The sequence below is a fragment of the Rhodnius prolixus genome, unplaced genomic scaffold (genome assembly GCF_049639745.1).
Source record: "Rhodnius prolixus isolate KJV_2025 unplaced genomic scaffold, Rpr scaffold_10, whole genome shotgun sequence".
Taxonomy (NCBI): domain Eukaryota; kingdom Metazoa; phylum Arthropoda; class Insecta; order Hemiptera; family Reduviidae; genus Rhodnius; species Rhodnius prolixus.
Genome location: NW_027411615.1, coordinates 13,368,352 through 13,395,956, shown reverse-complemented (window position 1 = coordinate 13,395,956; position 27,605 = coordinate 13,368,352). Strand labels below are relative to the sequence as shown.

General features: G+C 31.4%; 3 protein-coding genes across 5 annotated transcripts in view; 2 read left to right on the top strand and 1 right to left on the bottom strand.

Moving 5' to 3' along the window:
* LOC141457222 (calcium-activated chloride channel regulator 1-like) overlaps positions 1 to 3,344 on the top strand; it is a 177,117-nt gene extending 173,773 nt beyond the window's left edge. For both annotated transcript variants that reach the window (XM_074133888.1, XM_074133889.1), the window contains exon 12: positions 283 to 3,344. In XM_074133888.1, the coding sequence (XP_073989989.1) occupies positions 283 to 1,550 (1,268 nt within the window). In that variant the 3' untranslated portion in view covers positions 1,551 to 3,344. The remainder of the gene's footprint in view (positions 1 to 282) is intronic.
* A 997-nt stretch (positions 3,345 to 4,341) lies between these two features.
* On the bottom strand, positions 4,342 to 20,826 carry LOC141457223 (2-oxoglutarate dehydrogenase complex component E1-like). 2 transcript variants are annotated; one of them, XM_074133892.1, is made up of 13 exons: positions 20,579 to 20,826; positions 18,309 to 18,534; positions 16,327 to 16,650; positions 14,534 to 14,802; positions 14,042 to 14,170; positions 13,015 to 13,175; positions 11,289 to 11,424; positions 10,898 to 11,032; positions 10,457 to 10,660; positions 8,163 to 8,327; positions 5,713 to 5,899; positions 5,027 to 5,294; positions 4,342 to 4,827 (listed from the first exon to the last, which is right to left on the bottom strand). In XM_074133892.1, exons 1-13 carry the CDS (start codon positions 20,774 to 20,776, stop codon positions 4,416 to 4,418), a joined length of 2,814 nt encoding a protein of 937 aa, XP_073989993.1. In that variant the 5' UTR covers positions 20,777 to 20,826; the 3' UTR covers positions 4,342 to 4,415. The 2 variants fall into 2 exon arrangements, with proteins under 2 accessions (XP_073989993.1, XP_073989991.1); XM_074133890.1 differs by having other exon boundaries at positions 16,306 to 16,650; positions 20,579 to 20,825.
* An 898-nt stretch (positions 20,827 to 21,724) lies between these two features.
* On the top strand, positions 21,725 to 27,113 carry Larp7 (La related protein 7). The gene is made up of 8 exons (XM_074134170.1): positions 21,725 to 22,022; positions 22,157 to 22,335; positions 22,411 to 22,575; positions 23,081 to 23,375; positions 24,623 to 24,767; positions 25,614 to 25,878; positions 25,980 to 26,124; positions 26,897 to 27,113. Exons 1-8 carry the CDS (start codon positions 21,860 to 21,862, stop codon positions 27,046 to 27,048), a joined length of 1,509 nt encoding a protein of 502 aa, XP_073990271.1. The 5' UTR covers positions 21,725 to 21,859; the 3' UTR covers positions 27,049 to 27,113.
* Positions 27,114 to 27,605: the final 492 nt, after the last annotated feature.

The following is a 27,605-nucleotide window of genomic DNA, read 5'->3' as shown; positions in this document are numbered from 1 at the left end:
ATTGTTAATATTACTATTTACATCGTTTAAAATTAAAAAAGAATTGCATTATAATTCTCAAGATAAATGTTCTATGTTTCGTTCAATAAATTTAATCGCCCTTTTCTATCCTTTACTGAATTAATTGCTTGTATAAAATTAAATACTAGGTTAATATCTTTTAAATAAAGATGGTCCTAGTAGAGTTCTACTCTGTTTTATCTTAAGGTACTTAAAAAGACAAACAAACCAAAAAACAAAGTTCTAAGTATTAATAAGGCATTTATTTTTATCATGTTACAGATGTACCATGCTGTGGAAGCAGTATGCCAGCACCTACTGTAGAACCACTTTCACCATTCCAAAGAGTACTTCCTCCAGTAACTCTTCATATTGAAAAAACAGATTCAGTTTCTGGCAGAGTTGGTGATTTACATGCAGTAATTTTGCCAGCAGATTTAAAAGCAAGACTTATTTGGACAGCTCCAGATATGGGCGGTAAATCTGTTGTAAAATATGAATTGAAATATGCAAACAGTATTGGAGATATATTGGATGGTTTCAATTCAGCATTCCCATGGGTCCATGGTTCTTCACCTTTCCCCTTGACACCTGGCTCTGAGACTACATTCACTTTAGATTTCACTAAAAATCCTTCACTATTAGATCAGACACTTTATTTTGCTATAAGAGGATTCACCGATCAAAGTGAACAAGGAAAACCTGGACCAATCTCTAACTGGGTTAGGGTGAACGTGCCATCTCCTCCGCCACCTCCGCCAGTCATCACTTCCACATCTACTGCTTATCCAATTTGGCCACCACAACAAGAAGAAAGCGCGGTACCAAATTTGGCCGAAACCTTTGAACTTAATCTTGAATTTATACTACCAGTATTAATAGGAATATTGCTCTTAATCATTGCCATTATTATCTACTGTTATTTTTGTTTTCGTAAGAGAGCTAAAAAGGACACACAGGCGAATCATCCAGAGAAACCTCTTAACGTTTCTATAGTTCCTACAGAAAATGGTAATAATATCAATCATCAGACACCAACAACACCAAACTACGAAGTAAATACAAGTTCAACAAATGTACCTTCTTTACCGCAATATGAAGTGCGCGTTGAAGATGATCCAAATAAAAGATACAGTATGACTCCATATGAAGGTGTAATGCCGAATGGTAATCTTTCTGGTCCTGGAAATTACGGTAATGGAAATTTAACAGTGATTAATGAATATGAAAATAGAAACAATACTCTTGTAAGAGAGAAAACCTTGAGCCCATATCAGTCGTGGACAGCTTCACAATTGTTACATGAACATGAACGCAGACAGAGCCCGTATGGCCAAGTGGAAGATTATTCACAATATTATCCCCCGCCGGTACCACCGTTGCCAAACTATCAACAAGAAATTTATGGGCCAGCTGGTGGACATCTCCCTCCGCCAAATCAATTTATGACATATCAGCCAAATCCTCCATTATATACACCTAGTTTACAAGGTTCAATGAGTTCAGTTAATAGCAGTGAAAGAAAAAGAAGAAATGTTACAATGGTATAAAAAGTAATTTTTTTAAAAAAATTTACAACATTAAAGAAAAGAGTCATTTAAACTATTTATAAGATATATTTTAATTCCAGCTTTTTATTAAAAGGTAATTTTCTATATCTGCCAACCACTCTTGAAATTGAAAAGCAGTAGTGGCTGCTTAAAAGTAATTGAGTGAACGTAGGAAAACAACATATAATTTTATTTAATTATATGTCACGTTATTGTGCATCTTACTGAGTGCACCTTAACATAAGTATCAAGCATTCTACGCTCTAAAATTCATTGGATTATTTCAAATCAAAACTGGAAGTATCCATTGATCTTTGAATTGTGTGATATTATTTCATTTTCTCTGTGAAGTTGGAAAAAATCTCGGAATTTTTTTGAATCAATATAATACGAACCCAGCTTATGTAGGGTAAAAAACGGCCAAATATTTTACAAAAAATGTCAGTTTACGTTCTTTCTACCAAGTAGTAACTCATAATTTTAAGATCCTATTTAACAAGTAATTCAAGCTGAGGTAATTTTGATCTAACTTTTTAAGCAAAAATCTCTCACTACTTTTCGTGGCCAATTAAAAAAAAAAACAGTATTGTATAAAGCCTCTGTGCTAAAGAGAATTTGATGTCAAATTAATTTTGTACCGTAAAGATAGGAGTAACAAAAAGATTGGTTGACAGATAAAAATATTTCAGAGAAAAAAATAATAGAAAATATTTTGTTTTTCGAAGGGGGGAAAAAAATCTTATGAATATTATCCGTCTCTTTAGTTTAATTTAAGTAAAATGACTTGTATATTTTGTTATAAAAATGTAAATTTATAATTGACTGAATTTCGATTTGTTGTACGGATAAAATCATTGTAACATTTTGTCGACTGTATAATTCGTGATAAAACTTTTTACTTTTTTAAAAATTTGTTTTAAAAGGTACCTATTTTCGTTTAGGATGTAAAAATATTTTGTTAAATTTCATTAATATAAAATTTATAAAAATAAATAAAAAGTGAATATGTATATATTTTTGTATAGTGCCACGTTTATTATTTTCTAGTCAATAAAAATGTAATTGCATCTTAAAATCGGATTTTTTAATTAGAAAACAGTGTAAATAAATTCACTACTCTTCACTCTTATTGAACACAAATTAAATTTAATATATTTTTATGTATATATCACATGGTGTTACAAATTAAATTTAAAAAATAAAAGTTGATGATACTTTTTACCTGCTTATTAGCGGTAAGAGAAAGTAAATAAGTCTAAATGGATCTCATAATTCGCCAGTCTTTTAAATTTTATTTGTAGCATCTAATTTTGAGGAAGCAAATTAGTTTAAATTTTATTATTCCATTTTTAAAACATCACTTATTTGTGTTTTTTGTTTGTTTATTTATTTTTTTTTTCGGTATTTAAACTCTCTCCCAAGTATTTTTCATTTTCTTTTTATATTAAATTCATTTTCATTGCTCATGTTTTCAAATGTTTCATAATAGTATGTCTGTATGTTCCTCAAAATAAATATTTGGGAAAAAAAAGCTCGTAATGTAAATTATGAGCAGTTAATAAAAGGCCAGTCTTGTAAATGTTAACGTAGTTGCATATATAGAAGATTAATTGTATTTGTATTTAATTTTGCTAAAATTTGTTATTTAAGCAGTTGGTAATTAAAAAAAAAAAATCTACATCTATTTGTATATAATTTTATATATTATGTCATTAAAATAAATACAGTTAATGTTCTAATTGATGTATATATGGATGTTTGCATGAATTGTAAATATAAAGATTATTACTTTTATTTTTTGTTCATTTACTTCCACAATTTAAAATAATTAAAATTGGTTGAAATAATTTTATCTCTTAAAGTCAAACTTTAGCAACAACAGGTGACAAAATTGTCTATTTCAGTTCTTGACTTTAGCAACAACAGGTGACAAAATTATTTATTTCAGTTCTTAAAATATCCAGAAAATAAATACTCTGGCATTATAATTCATTTTTACAATTTCTCAATTTATATCAAAATATTCTGAAAGCTAGAATTATCAGTAAACCGAAGTTTCCCAACCTAATAGTTATCTCATGAATTCTCCAACGTACTTCTTCACTGGGAAAAAAGGACCCTTATCTTAACCACCCAAAGTCTAATGTTACAATTCAATTTGGTAAAAAAATTGAAACGTTTTGAGACTAAGAATTAAAATGTATATGTGGTGGCAAAAGATTAATATATATTAATATTTGTTTGTTTTTTTATAAAGTATTATTTAAGAAGTCATCTTATTCTAAATTTAAGCATTCTAAAGTTTGTAAAAAACTTCTATAATTATCCAATAGAATAGATTTGGAATAAAATAAAAAAAGTCTTATCCAAACATTTGTTGCTTTCGATATCAAAAAATTTGCTTGAAAGCCAAAAATATAATGAAATGAATAAAAACCAGATTTCCAAAAAATAACTGTTAAAATTAATTTTATAGATCTTTAATTCTAACTAAATTAATATTTCTATAATTTTGAGAAAATCATATAAAATAAAAAACAAAAGAAAGCATGCGTTAAGCATGTAATTCTGTTTTAAAGACATTGATAACTCACTGCGATCGCCTGTTGCTATATCAGGAAGCTCAGTTTCGAAACTTTCACCGAATCATTAATTGCAAAATATCGCTTTTTTAATGCAGTAATGAAAAATATGATTAGTTAACTTTTCCGTGTATTTTGATGATTTTTAAGAAACCAAGAATACTTTATATAATTAGCGCTTGATTTGTACATTTCATATTAAACAATAATAATATTCTAAACCTTTTATTTAAAGGTACTAATCAGTGAAGTCAATTAAGGAAGGGAAAAGCATTGTGAAAAATTATAATTTCATAGCTTCTCTTAGAAATGCTTCTTTTTCTCTTAAATGTTCATTATAGTCATTTGTAGCGTGGAAAGGTGAAAATGGTCTTCCAATGTAGTCACATTCCTTTTTATACATTATCTTCAAGATTGTAGAAAGCCGTGGTCTAATGTAAGACCACCATCCATGATTTTGATGCTCTTCTTGTACCCAATATACGGAAGCATGTTTATAATTGTAAAGATCATTTTCCAAATCGCTGTAGGGAAAAGGACTTATTTGTTCCAACCGACATATGGCAATTTGTTTTGTTTGATCGTTAAATCTTCTATATTCGTAAAGATCATAATAAACTCTTCCAGTGCATAGCAAAACCTTTGAGACTTCTTCAAAATTTTGACGCTCCATATCAGGAATATAAACTTTAAATCTGCACAATTACACAAATTATTATGAGTTACAGAAATAATATAATTGTTTTTCAAGTACTCTAGCAATGAAAGTTACTAATAATTCACTAAAGCAACCAATAATTAATTATGAAATGCAAGTTATTATTATCCTGTAACTTCAATATAATGAAAGTGCGCTTATAAGAGAAAAATTGTACCATAGGATACGGTACTTACTTAGTGTTACCAAGCACTTCTTCTAGTGAAGATGTCATCTTGCTGGCGAAAAGTTTTTTGGGAAAAAACAAGATTAACGGCTTTCTAAAGTTTAATTTAACCTGCCTTCTCAATATGTGAAAATAATTTGCGGGCGTTGAAACATTTGCAACAATCCAATTGCATTTATTTAATTGAACACCCATATTTTTTTCAGGTGCCATTTCATCGTCACTACACAACTGTAAGAATCTCTTGGGTCGGGCACTAGAACATTCATCTCCTTCACCTGTAACAGAATATGTTATGGTTTAAAATATCTTTTATCTTATAGCATTGAATTACAGGATCAGCAGCAAAATATTAACCAAACAAATTCATCATATCAACAGTTCTTTATCATGTAAAACGCACTACATAAATTGAATGGAAAATTCATATTGCGATGAAATTATTCTTAACCTATTTTACAGTTTCGAATGCAATTCATTAAGGCCACAAATGTAACGGTTTTTGAAGATTTATATGTCTATAAATTCACACTTGTTATAATCTGACCACTCCGCCTCCTTCTCTCATTCTCCTCCTAAGGGTGGTGGAAGTTGACTCAAGCGAAAAGACTTGAAGTTAGAGCTTAGCATACTATCAAAGGTTTTACACTTATGTAAGTCGTCTGACTTTATTTGTATTGTGGAAACCTACTTTACCTTCCAATCCATGTGGGAGAAGACAAACAATGCCACATTGACGTGACCACATCGATTCTCCTGCTGCCAGAAAGACATCAATTATGAATTGAGCCACGTTTGTACGATCTTCTTTGTGAGACTGCCATATAACTAATGCCTTTGGATTTGTTTGCGCAAAACCAGTTTCAAAACCTAAAACAGCTAGCTGGCGACATCCCATTTGAGTTTTCAAAAATAAAATCATGTTAATATTTGGTGAGTGACTAATTTTATCATCAGATAGCTTGTTTGCATAAATTTCGTTATATTTTGTACATAAGTATTTGTATGGATGAAGTAAAGTAATGCCTATTTTTTCAGACGGGCTTTTCGTTCAACTACCGATTACGTAGTTTTGTAGACGAAGGGGAAGCAAACATACATTATTGTACATTTCTTTTATTAATTATTAAATCAAATCGAAGGTCTTTAGCAATCAGCGAAAAATCTTGTGTCTAAAGACAAATTCGAACCCAATTAAAAACTCAATCATTTCAATGTTAAACAATATTTGTATGAATATAGTAAGGATAAATGAAGATTAATTAAGATAATTAATTATGGATAAATTAAGATATTGAAGTTGTATGAACCTAATCCCTAATTGTCAACACAACAATCTCCTACAAGTTACATTCGAAAATGTTTATTGTTTTTTGCGTGTAACACTGCTTTATTTTGTTAGATTTACAAGTGTAAAGATACCAGCGTTGTGATATTGGAATTGATGGCTATAAGTGTTAGCAGTGTCTAGAGATGAACTCCAAAATAGTATCTATTTGAATTTTTTTAAGTACTATCATTCACTTAAGAAGCAGTGGTTTTCCTATCTTAGTAATATAATGATATCAATAGGGTATGAAGATGTAACTTGTTTTTCTGCTGTGGGATCATTGAAGCAGCATAAAGACAACAAGATTGTAAGATGGTTGAATCATTTAAAAGAAGTCTGGATTTAGGAAGAATTTTCAGTTCCTGATGTAGACTTCTTTGCCGATGTTTAATGACTATGGAGGGCTCTACCTTCTACGTACCTACCAAGGCACCAACCAATAAGGAAGCAAAGGTTAATTACCTGACTTACGAGGGTCGTTTGAAAAGTCCGTGCAAAGTCAGAGAGATAGCACTACTGGCGCGTATCGAGGTTATGTTTAGTTAGTAGCATCTCTTGGAAGAACACACACCAAGTTTCAGCCAGATCGGCCTATTTCTTTGTGTTTGGCATTCGTTTGAATCGAGGAAGTCGAGTGATTTTCAAAAAATGGACGAAAAAGAATTTTGTGTGTTGATTAAACACTACTTTATGAAAGGCAAAACGCCTCAGGAGACTAAAGAGAAGCTTGATAAACATTATGGTGACTGTGCACCTTCGATTAGAATAGTTTATAAGTGGTTTCAAAATTTTCGGAGTGGCCATATGGGCACAAGTGACGCTGAACGTTCTGGACGCCCTGTTGAGGTTACTACTCCAGAAATCATTGATAAAATCCATGATATGGTGATGGATGACAGAAGAGTGAAGGTGCGTGAGATTGCTAGTGCTGTGGGCATCTCGAATGAACGGGTACATAATATTTTGCATCAACATTTGGACATGACAAAGCTATCCGCAAGATGGGTGCCGCGATTGCTCACGCTTGACCAAAAACGAAATCGTGTGAAGTGTTGCAAGGACGGTTTGCAGCTGTTCTAGAAGAATCCGCAGGACTTTAAGCGTCGTTTCGTCACTGTGGCTGAAATATGGGTACATCACTACACTCCTGAGACCAAAGAACAATCTAAACAATGGGTTACCAAGGGGGAATCTGCGCCAAAAAAAGGCGAAGACCTTTCCTTCGGCCGGAAAGATTATGGCGACTGTCTTTTGGGATTCGCAAGGAATAATCCTCATCGACTATCTGGAAAAGGGTAAAACTATTACAGGTTATTATTCATCGCCCACAAAAAAGTCCTTTTCCATCACGACAACGCACCAGCTCACACCTCAGCAGTTGTGGTCGCAAAATTAATGGAAATAGGGTTCCAACTCGTTTCACATCCCCCCTATTCTCCAGACTTGGCACCCTCGGACTACTATTTGTTCCCCAATATGAAGAAATGGCTGGCGGGAAAAAGATTTTATTCAAACGAGGAGGTGATTGCAGAAACGAATGGCTATTTTTCAGACTTGGACAAATCCTATTATTCGGAAGGGATCAACAAACTAGAGCAGCGTCGGACGAAATGTATAAGCCTAAAAGGAGACTATGTTGAAAAATAAAAAAGGTTTACCCCAAAAAATTAAGTAGTTTTTATTTTTGCACGGACTTTTCAAACGACCCTCGTAAAATGATGAATATAAACTAAAACAGAATCTACTTAAACGGGGAGAGAACATCTAGTTAGTTCTAAGAGACTTCTACCAAAATTGTTTTTAATAAATTACTTACTTCTGCAGATATTGTATTTGTCACGGTGAAATTGGCATGATCTTTAAAAATGGATTTTAAAGGATTTCTTGATCGTTCTTCATCAATGGCTTTGAGTTCATAATGTCTATTTTTGTAAGACCCTCCATCTATTTCATCACCTACTAATCTTACATGTATTCCTTCCTTTACAAAATTAAAAAACTCAAATAAGTGATTTCTTTAGCAAATTACTAATTTGTACAATTTTAATTAGTCTTTATTAAAATAGAAATCAAGACACAAGAAATAAAAGGCAATTAAAAAAAAAAATTGTTAGATGCGACTCAATTAAATAAACTTTGAAAAATTCTGATTAAAAAATAACAAACAGAAAAAATTTAATCAGCGCAAACTAAATGAAATAAAGCAAAACAAAAAATCATTTGAAATGAAATAAATAGAAAAGGCATCATTTGAAAATATTTTAGGTATAATTATTGCGTTCGTGACTGATAGATAATAAAATAGATTAAATAAAATTATTTCTCGAGGTGATATAATAAATTTTCTAAATAGGAAAAAAAACCCTAACATATAGTTCAAAATATAACAGTTGTCCTTCTAATAAATAGTTGAAAAATACAAAGAATAAAAATAATTAAGATTAAAACAAAGCTTGTTCAATGTAATAAAAAAGTTGATGATTAAGGTATAACTTTTTTTAAAAAACTATCCCATAACACCCTGACGCTTATAAAACAGATTTAAATGTATACAACTCTAAACTTATCTGCTCAGCAGCAATACAATAAAACAAAACAAACGAAGTAATTCTAAAATGGAATTTAGAAATTTCCTAAGACATCAAATTGATTTTAATTAAATATTTCTCTTTGATTAAACCTTGCAGTTCATGAATATTCAATAGGAATCTCGATGAGCTTCATAATACGAATAACTTCATCTCATTTCTGCCTGATGTAAGAGGTCCTAATTAGATGGTCTATAACTTCGAAAAGCTGTAGACATTGTATGTAATCACGCTGGTCATTATTCTAATTTCAGTAACTGCAACTTTCCCAACACATTCTTGAAGCAAACTTCTTATAGCAACTTCCTACTCTACTACCTTTTGCTAGCCCTTCCTGACTCCTGACAAGTTGCACCGGCTGTGTTCACAAGTACATATGTATTATAATCCTCTGCATTATGTTGGTTAAACTAGTTTACCTTCCAGAATGCCTAATGTATTCTTTTCTACATACTTCCTCATTTGACTTGGTCAACCAAATTTGTAAAGTGGCGTTCTGTACTGTCCAGAACAGACTGTATTGTCCAGATTAAAAGAAACAATTAATCTAAAAAGCTGTTTTATTAAGAATAATTTTTTGTTAACCTCTATTTGTCTAATAATAATAAAATGGTAGAGTAATTGAAAAAGTAGAATCACGAAACGAGAGGTTTTTAGTTGTCTGCGCCACTTAAATTACAAAATAAATCCTCTGTTCATCAAGATTCGAGTCAGACTTTTTGGAATTTCTACTACAATTAATACAAATATTTTTCTTGGTTTTTGGCGATTCTCTCTAAAAACTTATAATAATATGTTTTATTCACTTGCTCATTTGGTATTGGCATGTTAAATAGTATGTAAGGGACAGAGATGTAATGTAATTAAAAAGAGTTAGGAATAAGATAATTGGTATTTAATAAGAACATTGTATAAAACTAAAATTGAAGTGTTATTGCAATTATTTGGTCACAGGCATCTTAAATTTGGCGAGGGCATGCAAGAGCTGCAAAGTGGTAGCAGTTGTGGGTGAGCCCAACAAATCTAATTGTCTTTGAGGTTGCCATTCTCTGGGTCCCGGCAGGCTGGCTAGCGGCGGTGAAGAGCCTCCTTTAGTTAAGTTTTGTAAAGATATTTTCACTATTAATGATTTACGAGTATGGTAGCTTTATTTTTTTAGTGTTCTATTTTATTGATTTTATTTTATATTAGTAGTTAGTAGGTATTGTAGTTATAATTTTCATAATTAATTATCAAATTGTGGGTAGTATGTATGGGTATGTAGTTTAACTTAAATCACTTGTACAGCATTAACCAGGACTTTAATTGTAACTCCTAAAGCCAGGGTGTGGGCGTGCCCTCGCAGAGTTGAGATGACTGGTAACACAGCCTGCCTTCTCGCAAAATAATTGCACTGACACGGCAATTTTAATTTTATACAATATTCTTATTAAATTACAATTATCTTATTCCCAAGTCTTATTAATTATATTACATTTCTGTCCCCTACACGTATGTTAAAATATTGAAAACTTATTTTTACCTCCAATAATGAACTAAAAACTAAAAACTCAGCACCATTCCAAGTAAGTTGGTCCTGTTGCATCATTGAAATTCTTTCATTAACTTCACGTAGAATGTCAGGATGAACATTTATATCAAGCGGATATTTCACAAATTTTTCCATTAATTGAGAGAAAAATGACTTAATAATGCCTGTTGATGGAATTTCGAACTGCAACTTTTCCTAGAAAACAGAAACTTTGACTATTTTCTCTCATAGTAATTTTTTAAAATGAAATGTTGCTTAAACTGCACAACTTAAAAATATTGATTTTCTTTCTTCCCCATTCAGAATTTTGTTTTACTAGTTGTTAGTTAAGGATCTTACAACAGTCTTACTGACAATCGCATCATTATATTTCGGCCTCGAACTATTATTTTCATTGGTTCGTAGTTCATAGTATCTATGAGCATCATTTACCTCAAAAAATCTCTTCCAAGGAGTATCTAACCATTCCTCTTTATCAAAACTTGTTCTGGCAGCTTTGGCAACATTGAATTCAAAAAAATTTTCAAATTTTTGAATCTGATCCACAACTTCATATTTGGTAATTATCTGAAATAATATTAAGCAAGTCACAAATTTATAAAAAATTATAAATCAATTAGATTTTGATCCAACAATTATTAATGCGTCTTCAACATTTAAAGAATCTAGTGAAACCCTTCCAATACTTTATTTAATGTTTGCAATAATTTCAGTTCTAAATGAAAACTTTTTTTAAGTAATAATTATTATTTTTCAATTTCGACTTCAACAACTGCGCGATGTAATCATAATCAAATTTTGTATATATTCCATCATAACTTACCTTTTCATCTATAAGTTTTTTGCTGTAGGTCTCTATCAATGGAACCATTTTAGATACTCTTCTTTCTAAAAATGTAGGAATTTGTTCTTGGGAAGAAAAATGTTTTCGAAAAATTATTAGATCGATTACCACATCCCTGCAATATTATTGTAAATTAATATTCTGTGTACTTTTTCGCTGTTTATTTATAAGTTATATAAAATTATAAAGATAATATATTACTGCTACGTTCCCGCCTGTCAACAATTTAGCTTGTTTATGTAAAAATGGTGAGAATATCAACAAAAATATGTAAATCAACCAAAATTACAAATTGTTAGGCTCAAGCAAAATCTAACCCAAATAAATTTTTGTATTTTTTATAGATAATATATGATCGGCTTCCAATTTTTAGTTATTTTTTATGCTTCAGAAGCTAAAGACTAAGTCTGATATTAAGTAATGAGAATATAATCAATACGCAGAGTCCCTGCGATCGTTCCGTAACAGGTTTGGCCATCTTCCTCTGCCAACTCAACCCCTGTTTGGCATGGACAATTAATCGTCATCGCTGAATCACTAGTAAAAACTAATTTTGTTTTAACGTTAAAAACTGGAAAAGCGAATTGCGTAGCGTTATAAAATGCTTTTTCTGCATGCTACTTGAGGTATGTTTAAGCACCAAGCATACCATTAGCATTATTTTCTGAAAGCAAAATTGATGTTTAGGAAGAAGACACTTCTGAAGGAGGCCAACATCGCGGACTGATTACAACACTGCCAGGATTATTATTGATTGAATGACGACACCGCCGAAAACTGAAAGATTACAGACTCTTACAAAACAACCAATGAATGTAACAACATGTAAATAAAAGAAAGATTTTGGAAGGAAGAAGAAAGAAAAAATGTTGGAACTGCTCGAGTCTCACAAATGAAATCTCCGACAATTATCCGCTTGGATTTCGTCTTGCAAGGAAATCCTTCACTTTCTTTTGTTGTTGCTGTGCTGTTGCACGTCAAGAGACTGACACAGTTATAAGAAGGCTTTGATTTGGCCATTAATCAAAGATATTGATTGTAAGAGATTGATATATCAGTACCTCGGAGGTATGCAACCCTAAGTCCGTTTTTTTTCAAAATTTCTTTTTCTAATGTTTCTAATACAAAATTATTTTTTTTATTATACAACCATCTGTTAACATGCTACTATGTTACTTATTATCCACCAAAGATTTAAGCAAAATAACTCCCGTGGGCTTACAAGTAAGACAAAAACCGCGAAAAAAAATTTTCATTTGCTCTCTGTAAAAAATTAAATATGTTACATAGAGTTGTTGCTGTGGTACTGATTTATATAAAAGAACATTTCTGGTTTATGGTCAACGCATTATAATTAATATTGATAGCCAGTTGAAATAGCTATCTATACCTTTGCCGAATGATTTATTTTTCTTGATTGCACTTTTCTTTGGATAATTTGTACTTCATTACTTTGGTTTTCGATTTTCTCACAACTGGCAACTAACTTATAATAGTTTTTTCGTTGAAGTTGAAGAATAATGAAGTATAATTATTTTTGAGTGAAAAAGGCCATCTCCTATTTCGTTGATTTGTACATTAATTTGCATAAGAGAAAATAAATTAATATAAAAATGTACAAAACCCCCTGTTTCCATTTTATTTGTTTTTATTTATTAGTTCCATCATTATAATTACTGCATAATGAAAATAAAGCAATATTTACGATTCAAATTTAATACGATACTCGGTTGCTACTTTCATGGCATATGCGACAGCTTCTGGGTCTCGACTGTTTACATGAAAAACAGGAGCCATTACTGCTCTCGCCACATCAGTTGCATAATAACAACAGTTTGCATTTTCATCATATGCAGGTACAGCAGTCTGAAACCACATTGAGATAATTTATGTTAATAGTATGTTAACGCTAAAATAGTTAAATCGTACAAGAAGTGCAATAATGTCAGCAGTACTTTTAGCTGATCGAAGAATTCTAGTTTCATTTTTTTCTATCTCATTTTTTAGTATTAACATATATACACAGAATTTGGTTTCTTTTAAGGTGGATATTGTGTGCAAAGAATTTGATTTAACTATACTCAAAACGTTAACGAATAAACTCCTGCTCTTCATGCACCAATATATCTCATCCACCTTCTAATTTACTTGTTGTATATATTTATGCAGATTGTAAATAACTAAATAATTTTTTTAAAAAAAAGTATATTGTTTTTTATAATTAAAATTTTTTATTGATTAAATTCCAATTAAATTAAAAGTTTATTTTATTCAATCAACTAATTTTGGTCATGATTAAAATTAAGTTTTGTTTTAGTTCAATTGGAATTTAATTGATTACAATTTTGCCCATTTCTGTTTCTGTCTGTATTTATGAAGGAGATATGAGGTGATAAAGTATCGGAGCTTTACATTTCCTTCACATTTCATATTGCTGCATCTCCTGTCCTGTTGCCATAATTTCTGTGAAAACATGGGCAATTTTAGTAATCATTGTCAGGGATTATCAGGTATTGTGTAAGAGGAGCGCTGGTCAACAATTGAATGGGCTAGGTTGAGCAGAGAGTTACCAAACGTGTAGATGGTCGACGAATGCAGAGGGTAACCTACAGTTATTTAGAGTTTAATGGTTCCACGTAACTAATTATAAAGTTAGATAGGATAAATGTGCTTTGTGAATTCTTTTCTCATTAACGAGAACCTTCTTTTATAAATTAAAATATAAGACTTACATGATCTGTTAGTACTATATGTATTACACCTTTTGTGTAATAATCAGACTGTCTTGAGAGTCTCATTGTTTCGAACAGTGTTCCTTGCCCATTAGTAATCGCATCTGTGTGAACAGCAATTGGCCAAATCTAAATAATCCAAAGAATAGTATTTGTTAAATCAATTTTACATCTAATTAAAAAGAGTATTTAAAAAAGCTGTAAGCTTGTAATATAATATTATTTCAACTAAATTACACAATTTGCTTCGATGGAGATAAAAACTATTCTGCTTGGGATGATATGCCAAGTGAGTAGGATTTAATTACTGTCACTTCTATGATTGAAGTCAGACAGATTCCAATCCCAAATAAATTTCCTGAGCTACTACTTATAAATATTACATCTTTGGTAAGATATTCAGCCTGTCTTGTGAGTCACCATTGCTATTAAGAGGTTGACTAAAACGCAAGAAAGAAACTAAAATATAAGATTTAACATGATATGAATTACTTTAGCATCTTCCTCTGAAAACACTTGTTCTGCTTTGGTCCTACCAGCGACAATTAGTTCTGCACATTCAACATATTCTGGAGTGTTTGCAATTACAAAGAATTCAGTAGGCAGAGCTTCGGCGGAAGAAACCTTTTTAATGTAGCTGCCAAAATAATTTTTAGCATCGTCAGGTAGTCCAAATTTAGTAAATGGAACAAACAAGTGATTCAATGGTTTTCGAAATGCATTGGCCAATATGTTAAGGCGTGCTCTATTAGTGTTCATTCCTGTAATAATATGTTTATTAAATTTAATTTAATTACTGAGTAAATTGAATCAGTTTATACAGTTAACAATATGTGGAAGTGCTTGGAGATTAGTACTGCATTTACTATGTTATTTTATTTTTTGTATGAGGCCATAAAGAGGATTCAGTGTTGATTTGAAACAGAGATCTTAAAAACTTCTTAAATATAGTAACACACCTTATTTCGAATTGCAAAAGTGATCTCCCAGATTGGTTAAATAAGTACCTATGTATAGGGATGGTTGACTTTTGTCTTGAACCAAAATTCGGAAAAAAATATTTAAAAAACTAGCTTGCCAATGCCGATAAAATAAATTAATGTCTATTTTTTCTACATTACCTAGCAAATTAGGTGGTAGTGGAGAGGGTCGGAATGCTCATATTGTACTATTTACTTTTTCCCAACAAATAAAGTATTACACGTGGATCTCAAAATAAAGTCTTCTCGCTTGCTGATCACAACCTCTTGACAAAACCTGCCTTAATAAAGGCAAATGAAAGCGTTGTGGATACAACCTGTATTTAGACTTCATCATCTTTCAATCGAAAATTTCTTCTTAACTTAACTCAATCTTTTTTTTTATAGACCTGACTACAGCACTAATAGTGTAAGTTATATTCATAGTAAAATCAATAATTATAGTTTTGAATGGAACATAAATTGAAAACAATCTCTACTGAAATTCTTAAGCAACAAAATTGCAGTGAAAGAGCTAAAATAACTGTCATTTTCTAATTTTATGTCAATAATTGATAGGAAGAAGTTTCTTTCTAGCAAGGGTCATCTAGGTGTTAAAGGAAAATGAGAAAGTTGATAAGTTAGCCAAATAGGTGTCCCTCTGGTCTGTTGGTAAACCTACAGACACATGTCTGTAAGTTCTTATTTCATTTATAAACTAAGAAATAAGAAATTGAAATTAGGCGTCGTATCGTTAACGTTATTTATGACATTTAACCTTATAATACACTTCAATAAATATATTTAGCCTCATACTTATTTTTTTTAGGGTGAACCAAAGTTTTGAAAACTGTGCCACACAGCTTTGAATAATTTAAATCGTCAATTGTTAAATTAATATTAAAGCGTTAGTTGCAAATTACTTTTTTATTTTTTTCTAGTTTCAGCAACAATAATTTTGGGTGGTTGCGATTTATGTATCGCTTCTAATTTAACTTCTGAGTGTAAGGCTCGACGAAATTCTACTTCAACACACTACTTTGAACCCACAATAAATATAATAATATAAATTTTTATCTCACACACACTTACGCTAAATTTTATGCAATTATTGCCAGCCGTTCAGCTGTGATCACCTCTCGCAGATGTTGCTTTAACATTATATTTAAGCTCTGAGTCAGTTTTTTTATTTTTCTCTCTCTCACTTTCTTTATAAACAAGAATGTATGTTTCTTTTATAAATGATAATTAACTTTGATGAAAGTAAATTATAGTAATGTTGACTTAGGACTGAAATTTAATTACCTAATACAAACGTTTGAGCACCTTGGGCCGAAGCGATATCTATCATAACTTGCAGAGCAGGAATCAACATTTCACATCCTTCTATTAGTGCTTCTCTTTTTACCAATAAAGTATTTTTTAAAAATTCTTGAAAACGAGTAATTCTTATCAGACTTTCTAAAATCATTTTTTTGACCGAAGTTGATTGCATTCGCTGAACTTGATTGGGATCTTCAATTTGTTTCCTTATCCATTGGCAAATATCGACTGAAGGTATATACATGTATTCAACACCAATTGTATTACAGTAAGAATTATTTAATCTCTTGATGATTTCATTAACTGTTAATATTTTTTGATTCTGACCTTAAAAAATATTTTTATACTTTTCAATATTGAGGTTTATGAATAAAACATTTTAGTTTATGGGTAAAATAATTATTTTATAACGTCCAGCGGCCAATTATGTTGCTCAGGTGCTGCCAATGGGCAACATTTGTTCTTCAGTGTCAGACTGTAAAACGCGTCCACAATTTAAATCATTGGTTTACCAGTGCCTTTTCTAGTGCCCACTGTCGGTCTCTCCAAATCTTTTTTTGCCAAAAGTACCGTTTGTAGTACCAGACAATGAGTAAGAGGAACTTAGCGAGAACATTACCTGCTGTGAGCAATTGCTAGTAATTGAAACATCTGATTGCAAAGGCAGTCAAGGAAAAAAAGTAATTTCTGATGTGTAGTATGTTGACTTACACTTCCCTGGATTTTGAAACTCCATGCGGCAACTATGTTAGCGGCATGTTTTCGCGCATTGATCTGAATTAAATTTTAGCATAAAATGTTTGAGATCGGAAACAGCATGTTTCAATTATTATTAGCAAAGTTTTTAATCCAAGGGACAACTGAAAGATTTATTTAATTTTATTTTAAATAATAGATACATAGATCACCAAATACAAATTTTTAAACAACGAAGTTTAATTATTATTGTAGTATTTTTAACAAATATTAAACTACAATAGATAAATATAATTTATTTCATTCTGAACAAGTCCAAGTTTCCTTCGGTAGCTGCACGAATTATCCAAAAAAATATAAGTATGAAACACAAAATTATTCTTGCAAAACGATACTTTGAACAAAGAAAAATTTAGTGCAGAATGACAGGGCGATCAGAGAGAGAAGGTAAAAAAAGTAAAGTAGAGTGATGGCTAGTTTTTCAATGGCTTAACGTCCAACTACCAATTAGGTGTCGTGGACGGCTACCGTCTCGGCGCCTGTGAGAGATGGTAAGAACTACCTATTAGAGAATTGCAAAGTTTATAGAAGGAAGGAAGGAATTAAATGCCTGTTAATCAAGCCTGTATGTCGTGTGTGGTGGGTTAAGTGGAGAAGGTGGAAGTTTTGAGGTTGGACAGAAAACTGAAGTAAGGGCTGAGAGAATTATGAAGGTATAGTTAATTGCGAACCGAGAAACTTCAGTGCTACGTGCAGGAACGTATAGGTGATCACTGCTTAGCACATCGTCAAACTTAACTCAAGACAAGAACCCAGACTAAACGAGTCAGCACGCGTTATTGGAGAATAAAAAGACCAATTGCAACTTGGCTACAGTTAGTTTTCAAATCAAGTATTAGTTCAGTAGATACATTTAGCACAAGCGCTTGCTATCTGTTATGTGCGTAAGTAACTAACTCGCTATGATTATTCTCCTATAAAAAAGCTGATGTTAACATTACACATAATCTAATATCATAGAAGATCTTAAAGATAATATTAAAGAACAAATAAATATTTAGTCAAAATTATAATAATTGTAAAATTCAAATTGACCTTTTTTAATCCAGTCAAAGCGTGGAATAAAACAACAGTAAATTTTATAACATAGTTATTACACAAGACAACATAGTTTTTTACTTATCAATAATTCATCCAGAGGACGCTCAGTCTCGCCTTTAATTACAACGCTTATAAAAATAATCCGATCAAATAAGAAATTCAGTTTCTAAAAATATGGTAAAACTTACTGCCAATAAATGTGTTTGCAGTTAAAAATATCATTTGGTCTTTATCTAACGGCATTGTTCTTGCTAATGATTGGAGCTCTTCTGGAAGTCTAGCATTATTTTTAACAAATGATCTCCTTTTTATTTCCAAAGGATCAACAGCAGCCATTAGATGACCTCTTATTTGATATAAACTAATTATTCGATGCATTTGCATTTGATCAGTAACGAATAGCTCATGTATGGCCTGCAACATTATACTACACTTTAGTTATCAATATAATTTTGCTTTGACGCCTGGCAACGCGTCACAAAGATCAATTATGCCTCTTAACAGTCAAACTATTCTTAACGAAAGTGGCTGCCCGATATCCTAAGCCCGAAATTTAGTCTTTGTAAGGTATGAAAATAAATATAGTAATAATTATAGAATTAAAACCGAAATTCAATGAACGGCTCGCAAAGACAACAGGCTTTTCTTAAAATTCCATACTACCTATTAAGAAAAATTACTTTTCTTACCACCTTGCACTTTTTCGGTAAGGTATAGTAGAGATAAGCAATAATGTCTTGAGTACTCTAAAAGATTCTCCCAGGAGAAATGGTATATCTGTGGAATTGTTGAAAAGTATTTTTGGATTAGGATTACCAACTCTGCCAATTCCTCATTGAATTAATAGCAGAATCGGATGTTTCTCAGCGAGGGGTATGATTTACTTCTAAATCCAGCAACAATATTACACTTGTGATAGAAATATGTAGGGCTGTAACTGATTTCGGATTTAGGTTCTATCTGTAATTGTGTGATTACAAGCCAACTGCACATTTATGTCCTTATTTCCTGTCGGAAGTATTTATTAGTAAAATCCAATAAAATATCTCAATCCAATGATAAGGTCACCTTTTTTTTCTTTATAATTCACTAGGCAAAATATGTAAATTTTACAGAATTGAGGTCTAATCTATACAAAAATTTAGTTCAAATTTCACGGTCAGCTCACCGATACTCCAATTCTGCCCCCTTACTACATGTTATATCGCCATGTTATAAGCTAACAGAAAAAGGTGGGTGTCTTAAACTTTCTTTGAGAAAGAAAAACCGTGAGACTGCCGACTATCGAACCACGAGATTTAATTAACCATAATTGGAGAAATCTGTCTCCAATGCAGCAAAAAACTAACAAAATAAAAAGTGATTAGGGTAATCTAGACTTTTTACTGGGACAGATTGTTTCCTATAACTATTTAAATTAGAAAGATGTTATTTGCTGTACAAATTAACGGGTTCGTGCATTACATTTTTCTACTCACCCTAAGATGAACTAGACCTATAGATCTTAAACTATATTATCACACAACCATGCTCGTTAAGCTCTTGAATGTGTTCAATAATTAAATTCAAAAGCCAAGGTTGTTATCAAGAGTGTTCTCCTGTCTAAAACTTCTGAATTCAGGCATGGACTCTGTCTAAGAAAATTGTTAAGAATAGTCCAGAGAGCCATGGAGCATGGAGCGTTCCATTTATTACAGAAAAACACACTCTTGACTGTGGAAATGAGGGAGTAGACACAGCTGAAAGTCTAAGTTGACGGTAAATCATCTTAGAAGGAATTTGGAGCAGGCTTCCAGTTCAGAGTTGGAAGTTGGTATATTATGGACCCTTTTTGGCAGGATCTGAAGATCGACAAATCAATGAAAAACATAGTTATTTTAAAGAATATGGTGCCCTCCTTGGAAGAGGTATTTAACCAGAAAATCTAGCTTCCTCAAAGGGCAACAAATTTATTCTCAAAATAAATTGAATAAATAAAGTAATAATTATTTTAATTAGAAGATGATAGTATTTTGTTGTTTTTTAATGTATAAACATTCGTTAATTTTGAATTTATTTAGTTTGAAACATTTAAAAGAAGGAAATATTAAAAAAATCTGTGTTATATTTTTAATAATCGCGTTTTAACTGCTGTGGCCAGCCAGTGGCACTGGAACCTTTTGAGAGCACTGTGCTCCCTTGAAACAGATAACATTGCACAAGATCGGGCAGAGTTTTGTAAGGGAAGCGGAACTTTTATCTTAGCAGCATAACAACCTTGGCCAGAACCCATTACTTGTGAGATGTTTATGTACCCTTACATTAAAGGGTTCCCAAAATTTCTGGGATTAACCCTCAATGATGATTTTCTTGAGATAACACCAAACAACAACAAAAGAAATGTCATCTTTTACATAAAGGAATATAATGAAATGAAAAAATATACTCATCGTATTACAGTTACTGCTTAGAAACATACATCAGCTTTCGATACATCTGCTACTGCAAGCTGTTCAACCTTTTTACCAACAACTTGAGGATTTAGCCTCAAGAAATCTAACCACACTGGTGGAACTTGTGAGGGATCTTCTTTCCAAATTTTTTTCATCTGATCTAGTAATGAAATTGCTTTTTCATTGATAGAAGTTCTGAGCGATCTTCTTATTGTAAAATACATTGTTGAATGACATATTTTACATTATTGAAAAATATGAATACCATGGTGATTCAAAATAACATGAGAAATAATAGATATTTTGCAATAATATTTGTGGATGATTAAAAAATCTCGTTTCCTAAACACTTTTATTTTCTTTTTATTTATTTATTATTCATTTATTGTGCTTCCACAATTATGTAATGTACAGATACCGTCAATTTTTCGAATTAAACTTCCCCGAAATAAATGTAAAAACAAAGGATATGAAAAAAATGTTTTTAGAGACTTGGAAATATCGGAGTGCCCTAACATTCTTCAGTATTGTAACAAAAATAAAAAAAAAAAACCTTGTGGACGGCATTATTTAAACTTCTAAACCTTATGATGAACTTAGCTCACAAAAAAAAATTTGATTTACCGTATTAAAAGGTATTAACTTTTAAGGAATAGTTCTTAAAAAGTCTACCAATTAAAAATGTGAATTTTTTTGTTTGTTTTATTTTAACGCTTCATTCATTTTCTAACTTTGCTTACTGACATGTCTATAAGTCGACAATATTTTACAGGATAATTGGTTTTTGTCCAAAGAAGTTACAACGTTAGGATTCTCTCTAAAGTAATTCTTAAAAATAATGAATGCATTTTATATTTTATTCAATTTATATTTGTAACTTTTTAAGACAAAATTGATTTAGGTAATTCTGAATATACGGCGCATTACGCTTCGAATATTAGAATTTGATAATTCTCAACCTAAATCTGCTAAAAACCAACATGACGCCCCCCATCACTTTAGTAATTTTAATGGCAACTAAACTTTTTACAAAAATTCAAATGAATTGTCGTCCACACTTTTAAAATGAATAGTTTTTTAAATTAATCTTTTTAATTGCTTACTTTATTGTAAAATGTTTGTATTAAAAAATCATTCTAAGTCGTAAACGTAAACACTGCTTTTGACGGATAGTTGACGTTTTGCTTCACATTACCTACGCATCTATTACCCGGTAAACGTTGCATATAGTTGATGAACAAGGGTGGTTGGTGATCTTGGCCGATTTCGAAAATTGATTAGTTCCTTATATTTTTGTCCCTGTAAAAATGAATGAAGAAGTAGACGCACTTCCAGATCTGCCCAAAGAAAAGAAAAGATCAAGGAAAAAACTACTTTACAGCAATATAAAAGGTTTAATGGAATTTTATTTCAGTGCAGCAAATCTTGCAAAAGACAGATGGTTAACACAAAGTCTTGATGAATCTGGATGTAAGTATTTTTACTTACAATTTGTACCTACCTATTCACACATATGTAAACCTTGTACAGATCACAATGATTCAGAATCTTCAACAAATGAAGGTATAGTGCTTGGAATTAGTCATAGATATTTTCCTTTTCAGCCATAGCACTGACTCATTTCCTTAATTTCAATAAAATTCGAGCATTGACAAATGATGTTAATGATATTGTTAAGGCATTAAGAAATTCAGAAATATTGGAAGTGAGTGAAGATTACAAAGTGAAACGAATTGTCCCTGTCCAGTTTAAAGAAAACACTGATGACTGTATTATATATGTAGTAAGTACTTTTAAATGTTATTTTTAGGAAGTTAATCAAAAAGTAAGGTTTATAGAGAAATATTTTAACTTGCAGGAACAGTTACCTTCCGATACTGATCATGATTGGTTAAAAAGTTTCTTCTCATGTTATGGACAAGTGGACTATATTTCAATACCGAAATATAATAACACCAAAAAGTGTAAGGGTTTTGCATTTATCGAATTCAGCGACCCTCAAGGTGCCGAAAATGCTATTGAGGTTAGAGTATGTGTTTGTTCAAGAGTTAATAATAAGATATGGAAAGAGATTAGTTCAGTGATGATGGATTTAATGAAATCAAACTCGAAGATCCCAGGTTCGATTCCATTTGCTTGCCTCTTAGTTTTCTTTTTTCTAGAAGTCTCTTGGCAGAACGTTCAGATATTCGTACCTGATTTCTTTGTCGTATTTTCATTGAAAATGAAAGCATTATGAAAAAGTTCTTAAATAATCTGGGCGACATTTAGGACATGTATCACACAAAGTATTGGCCACGCGCCGAGGAGTTATTGTTGAGTGTCAAGGGACAGCTTGCTTTTCGGTGATGTACTGAGAATATTCTCTGAAAAGAGGCGTGCATTTTTAATAATAGCCAATTAGCTCAGGTGCTCCTCAAAAATGTTCCACAAATTAATTTTCACTTTCAATTATCTTGTTATTTTAGAAGTTAAATGAATTATTTTGACTTTAATGCATTAATATAAATTTTCTTGACTCTTTTCAGGATTATAAAAAGGCCGGACGTTATTTATCAAATAATATTGAGCCTCAAGAACTCTTAAGCATATCCACCTTTGAGAAAAAGGGTGTACAGTTACCAAATTTGAACAGTGAAATGGAAGCAGAACATGTGGAATCTATTCGAGAAATCTCAAGCAATAAGAAAAGAAAAATAGAGGAAACAGTTGAAGAAGATACTATAGGTTCTGAAATTCCAAAAAAGATTAAACTACTTGATAAAGAAGAATATGTACAAAATTTAGAGAGTCATATAGTACAAATACCCAATCCACCTGAAGGTTGGTATTTTTTAATTAATTTTTGTAAATTAATATAATTATGCTTATTCAGATCCAATCAGTGATGGATAATTAATCTATTACCAAATATCTTGAATCTAATCTCATCACTTAAAAATGGGTATTTCTCTACTTAACAAACTCTCCAAAAGAGATCTGGAATGAGGCTCGTAAATTAATTATATTTAGTAGATTACAATGTTCAACAAGGGATCGAACATGCTATCAGTTTCAGGACCAGTCCAGGTTAGACTGGTTCGTACTTCAGCGAATCTATCTCCTTTTTTATTTCCCGAACTATGTTCTAGCACCCAGAGTAGGAGAAACTTCTTTGATACGAGTAACAGTAGATACTTTTTCCAATCTCATTGAACATTATGTTTTCAAATACGGGTTACTTTGCCACATGGTCTTTTAACTTCAAATAGTCGGCTGCTCATACTTCTGGAGCTTCCACCCATTCCAAAGGTATTGTGATAAGAATTATTTAATTCATTGCGCACTAACATGTGAGTTCGATTTCGCCTGGGTAGTACTATTTTAAAAAGAATTCCTCATGAGAAATTATACGCCAACCTTAAAAAACTCTTTACCAACATCTTTTCTAACATTAAGGGTGCACAGAAGAAACAATATTGTTTCTTAGAAAGCCTAGAAACTTGCGTAGCTACTGCGGCACAGTGTATTCTCTAGTGGCTTAAGTGCAATTCCTTCCTAGGGGGTCGTGGTTCTAGAATAAAATTTCTATTTTATTACTCTTCCTAGTTGTTGACGAACTTCCTAAATGGCTAACATTTTTATTAAAGTTGATTGAACTAGGAAGATTATCTGACTGGTAGACTGAACAAAATAAATCCTGCAATAAAGAAAGAAAGATGGCGATGTTCTCGCAACAATTTTTTTTTTTTTTGGAAGCATAATGGCCTTAGAACGATGTGAATATAGATGCATAGCAATTCTGGATTTGTTTATAATCGTCTTTAAAATGAACAGAAATTCCATTGATGGTTTCTTTATTCTCAGAAAATTAAACATACATATCTTCCTTGATATCTTATATTCTTTTTCCTTAAGTCTCTCACTTCTAATTAAATTTTTTATCGTAGAGTTTATTGCACAAATTAGATATATGATTTAAAAATCGTAGCTGTTTTCAAAAAAAAGTCTGGAAAATTGACCATAACCTACCTTGTTGTAAAGCTAACAGATCACATAGCAATTTTTTCTGATTAATAATTCATTTTCAGAGGAAAATTTGACTTCAGAAGATTATTGCGAAAGTTTAGAAGGCACTCTAGATGAATCTAAGAAGAAGAAAAATCGTAAAAAAAAGAAGAAAACCAAACGAAACAAAATCACACCCGTGACTACTGGATTTCAAATTTTATCAAAGTGTGTATTTTATTGATTATATTCAATTAGTTGTACATTCGTCCTGATTACGATGGAGAAATGGTGATGTGTTAACATATTTAAAAGAAAATGGAATTTTTGTCTAGTGCGATATTCTAGAAGTATCCGGAATTGAAGGGTAGGTTCAGTGAAACATGAAGTACGTAACATATAGGTCTTATTTCAGATAAACACGGCCAAACTTAATTACGATTCCTTGGCGTCAGAAACTGCTACTTCAGGCAATTGACACCAATGAAATGTGATGCCCAAAAGAAATGTTCAATTTCTAATTTCTTACATTTTTTTTTTAGTTTGACTAGCTGCTATCACACGGTTCAAAAACATTCACACATTCAAACATTTTTATAGATCGAGTCGACGATCAAGTCGTCTTCTTTTCCGAAGAAAATTTCGAAGTTTTAAAAGAGACAGTATTCCATTACTTCAGCAATTATAAATAGTAAACAAGCGAACGGAAAATAGAAATAGAAAAACGGAAAGTTAAAAACTGTATGTTAAAAAACTAAAAAGTGCAAATTTCCAATTAGTGTTACAAAATTTGGTATAACAGTATAAAACAAAGTAAAATTGCTTTTAAGAGTAAAAGAAAATTTTTGAAAATACAGTCTTAAAAGCACCTCACGTGGTATGGGCAAAATGGAAATAAATAAATGAAGGAGTTTTCTTTGAAAGTTCAAATTTGGGTATATTTGTAAAAAAAAAATCACATTATTTTGCTTTAGTAAAGTAATGCGTTTTGTATTAAGCAGGCTAAACCTTCTACTAGATCTAATTTTGTTTTTTCCTAATTGAAAAGTTTTTTAAAAACTTTTTTGTCTTCAGGAAAGATTGGAAATATTTAAGAAATAAATATCTGAATATTCAAAAAGAAAAAATGAAGCAATTAAAAAAACATTTGAGACAAAAACAGTGGGAGTCTAAAGATAGTATTAAAAACCAACACAATGAAATTAAACAAGAGAATAATAAAAAGAAAGAAACTAATGGCCAGGAACGTGTTGTCAAAACACCTTCAAAAAGTTTTATACCTGGAGTAATTGTAAAAGTAGAAGTGGTTGAACCATTAGTAGATTTGAAACAATTCAAAGTTAGTACATTGAGTTCTGGCTAATTTACCGAATTACTTTACGAGATTTTATTTTTGCTATTGAAATAATAATAATAAAACTATTTTTAATTATATTTTAGGCTGAAGTAAAGAGTAAAAGTGAGGAAGTAAAATACATTGACGTTAAAGAAGGATCGTTTTGTGCTTTTGTTCGAATGGCGACTCCAGAAGCTGCCCAAGCTTTATGTGAAAAGTCGGTTTGGAATGGAGCTGAAATTTTAGCAGGTTTGCTAATATGCTTAGCATATTTTATTTTTTGTTTGAATTGGTAATGACAAAATATAATTTGAAATTTTCAAATAGTAATTATTATTCTAAAGGAATTTTTGGAAGGATTGTAGGAATTAAGTCGCACATGATTTAGTTATTAAGTTACATGATATGTTATTATTAGTATATTAGTTTATTGCTCATGATTTGCATACTCAGATATCAATAAGGCTGTTGCAAAGCAGGAGAATCATTAATTATTACTGGCATTTGTCTTAACAAGTTGATCGTTTCGAACAGCAATCATGCAACTTAATTTATTGTTCAGATTACGACAAGACGGTAGGTCTCTTGAAGTAAAAGTAACGTAATCCCTATTTTCCCCATTCGGAATTCGTCAAACTGCCGCTGTAGTGTCGTGGATGGCAGCAAATAGCAAACTTTACTGTACATTTCTTTATTATGTTAGTTTTGATGACTTGTTCCTATCATTCGCTTTCTCCTGCAGCTTTTTTATGTCTTCTTCCACGTCTTTTAGCCCTCTTATTTTCGGCCTACTTCAAATTCTACCATCATTTTGATCACCTATTACCTTCATGGATCTCTTTCTTCTATCTTGTTACGTGCCCCAACCAACCAGTCTCCTTGCCTTCACGACTTCCACTAAATCAGGTTTGAGGGAACCTGGCCCATCAGCTCTGCATTTGCTCTTATTCTGCTCACTGCAATAATTTCTTTTTATGTAAGTATTCAATTTCATACATAGTGATTTTTTTTTTTTATTTAGCTGACGAAGAAATGGATTATTGGCAGAAATTAGAAGAAGATAGACATACAAAATTGTGTAAGGCCACCACTAAAGTTAATCGAAGAGGCAAAGAAAAGATGTTGAAAAAAGCTGAAAAAGTATTAGGAAAACATATTACTTTTGATGATTGATAGTAACTTCCTTCTTGTAAAAATAATGTTCAAGTAACTGTAAATAAATAAAATTGTGCCCTTTTTTTTTTTCTTCTTTTTTAATTTAATCATACCATTGGCATTTGAATCTTCTCAGGAAACTGTTAATCTGGTTCTCTCATTGCAGACAGATTTATTTATCTCCGTTCGTGAACAAGCTACTATAGGAACAAACAGTGCCGAACATAAGGACAGAAGATAATGGAATTGCTTCATAAAATACTGTCAGCAACAATCTAAAGCTAAAGCATATCAAAATGCAAAGAGCACGCTAATAATAATAAATCAGAAGTATCCGATTACAATTATCTCTGGATAATTTTTAGAAATTCATATTAGTTTAAGCGTTACTTCAAGAAAAGTTTCTGTCAGTATAAATCAGCTATTTGTTCAGTGCTTGGATTGTGGGAAAAAAGAAAGTAATGAATGATACTAAATGTTTTGCTGGTCTGAGCAATATCGTTGATAACTCGAGAGCTGCATGGTTGCCTCTTTGGTTCTTGATTACTAGACGTCGGCTCACAATATACAAATGT

What these genes read in the sequence shown, in the direction of transcription:
- Larp7 (XM_074134170.1), top strand. Translation starts at nt 21,860, where the DNA reads ATGAATGAAGAAGTAGACGCACTTCCAGATCTGCCCAAAGAAAAGAAA. An exon ending in AAGTCTTGATGAATCTGGAT is followed by an intron (nt 22,023 to 22,156) that starts GTAAGTATTTTT and finishes TTTCCTTTTCAG; the next exon opens with CCATAGCACTGACTCATTTC. An exon ending in ATGACTGTATTATATATGTA is followed by an intron (nt 22,336 to 22,410) that starts GTAAGTACTTTT and finishes TTTAACTTGCAG; the next exon opens with GAACAGTTACCTTCCGATAC.
- LOC141457223 (XM_074133890.1), bottom strand. Translation starts at nt 20,776, where the DNA reads ATGTATTTTACAATAAGAAGATCGCTCAGAACTTCTATCAATGAAAAA. An exon ending in TGCTCAAACGTTTGTATTAG is followed by an intron (nt 14,803 to 16,305) that starts GTAATTAAATTT and finishes ATATTATTACAG; the next exon opens with GAATGAACACTAATAGAGCA. An exon ending in TCTCCCACATGGATTGGAAG is followed by an intron (nt 5,295 to 5,712) that starts GTAAAGTAGGTT and finishes ATTCTGTTACAG; the next exon opens with GTGAAGGAGATGAATGTTCT.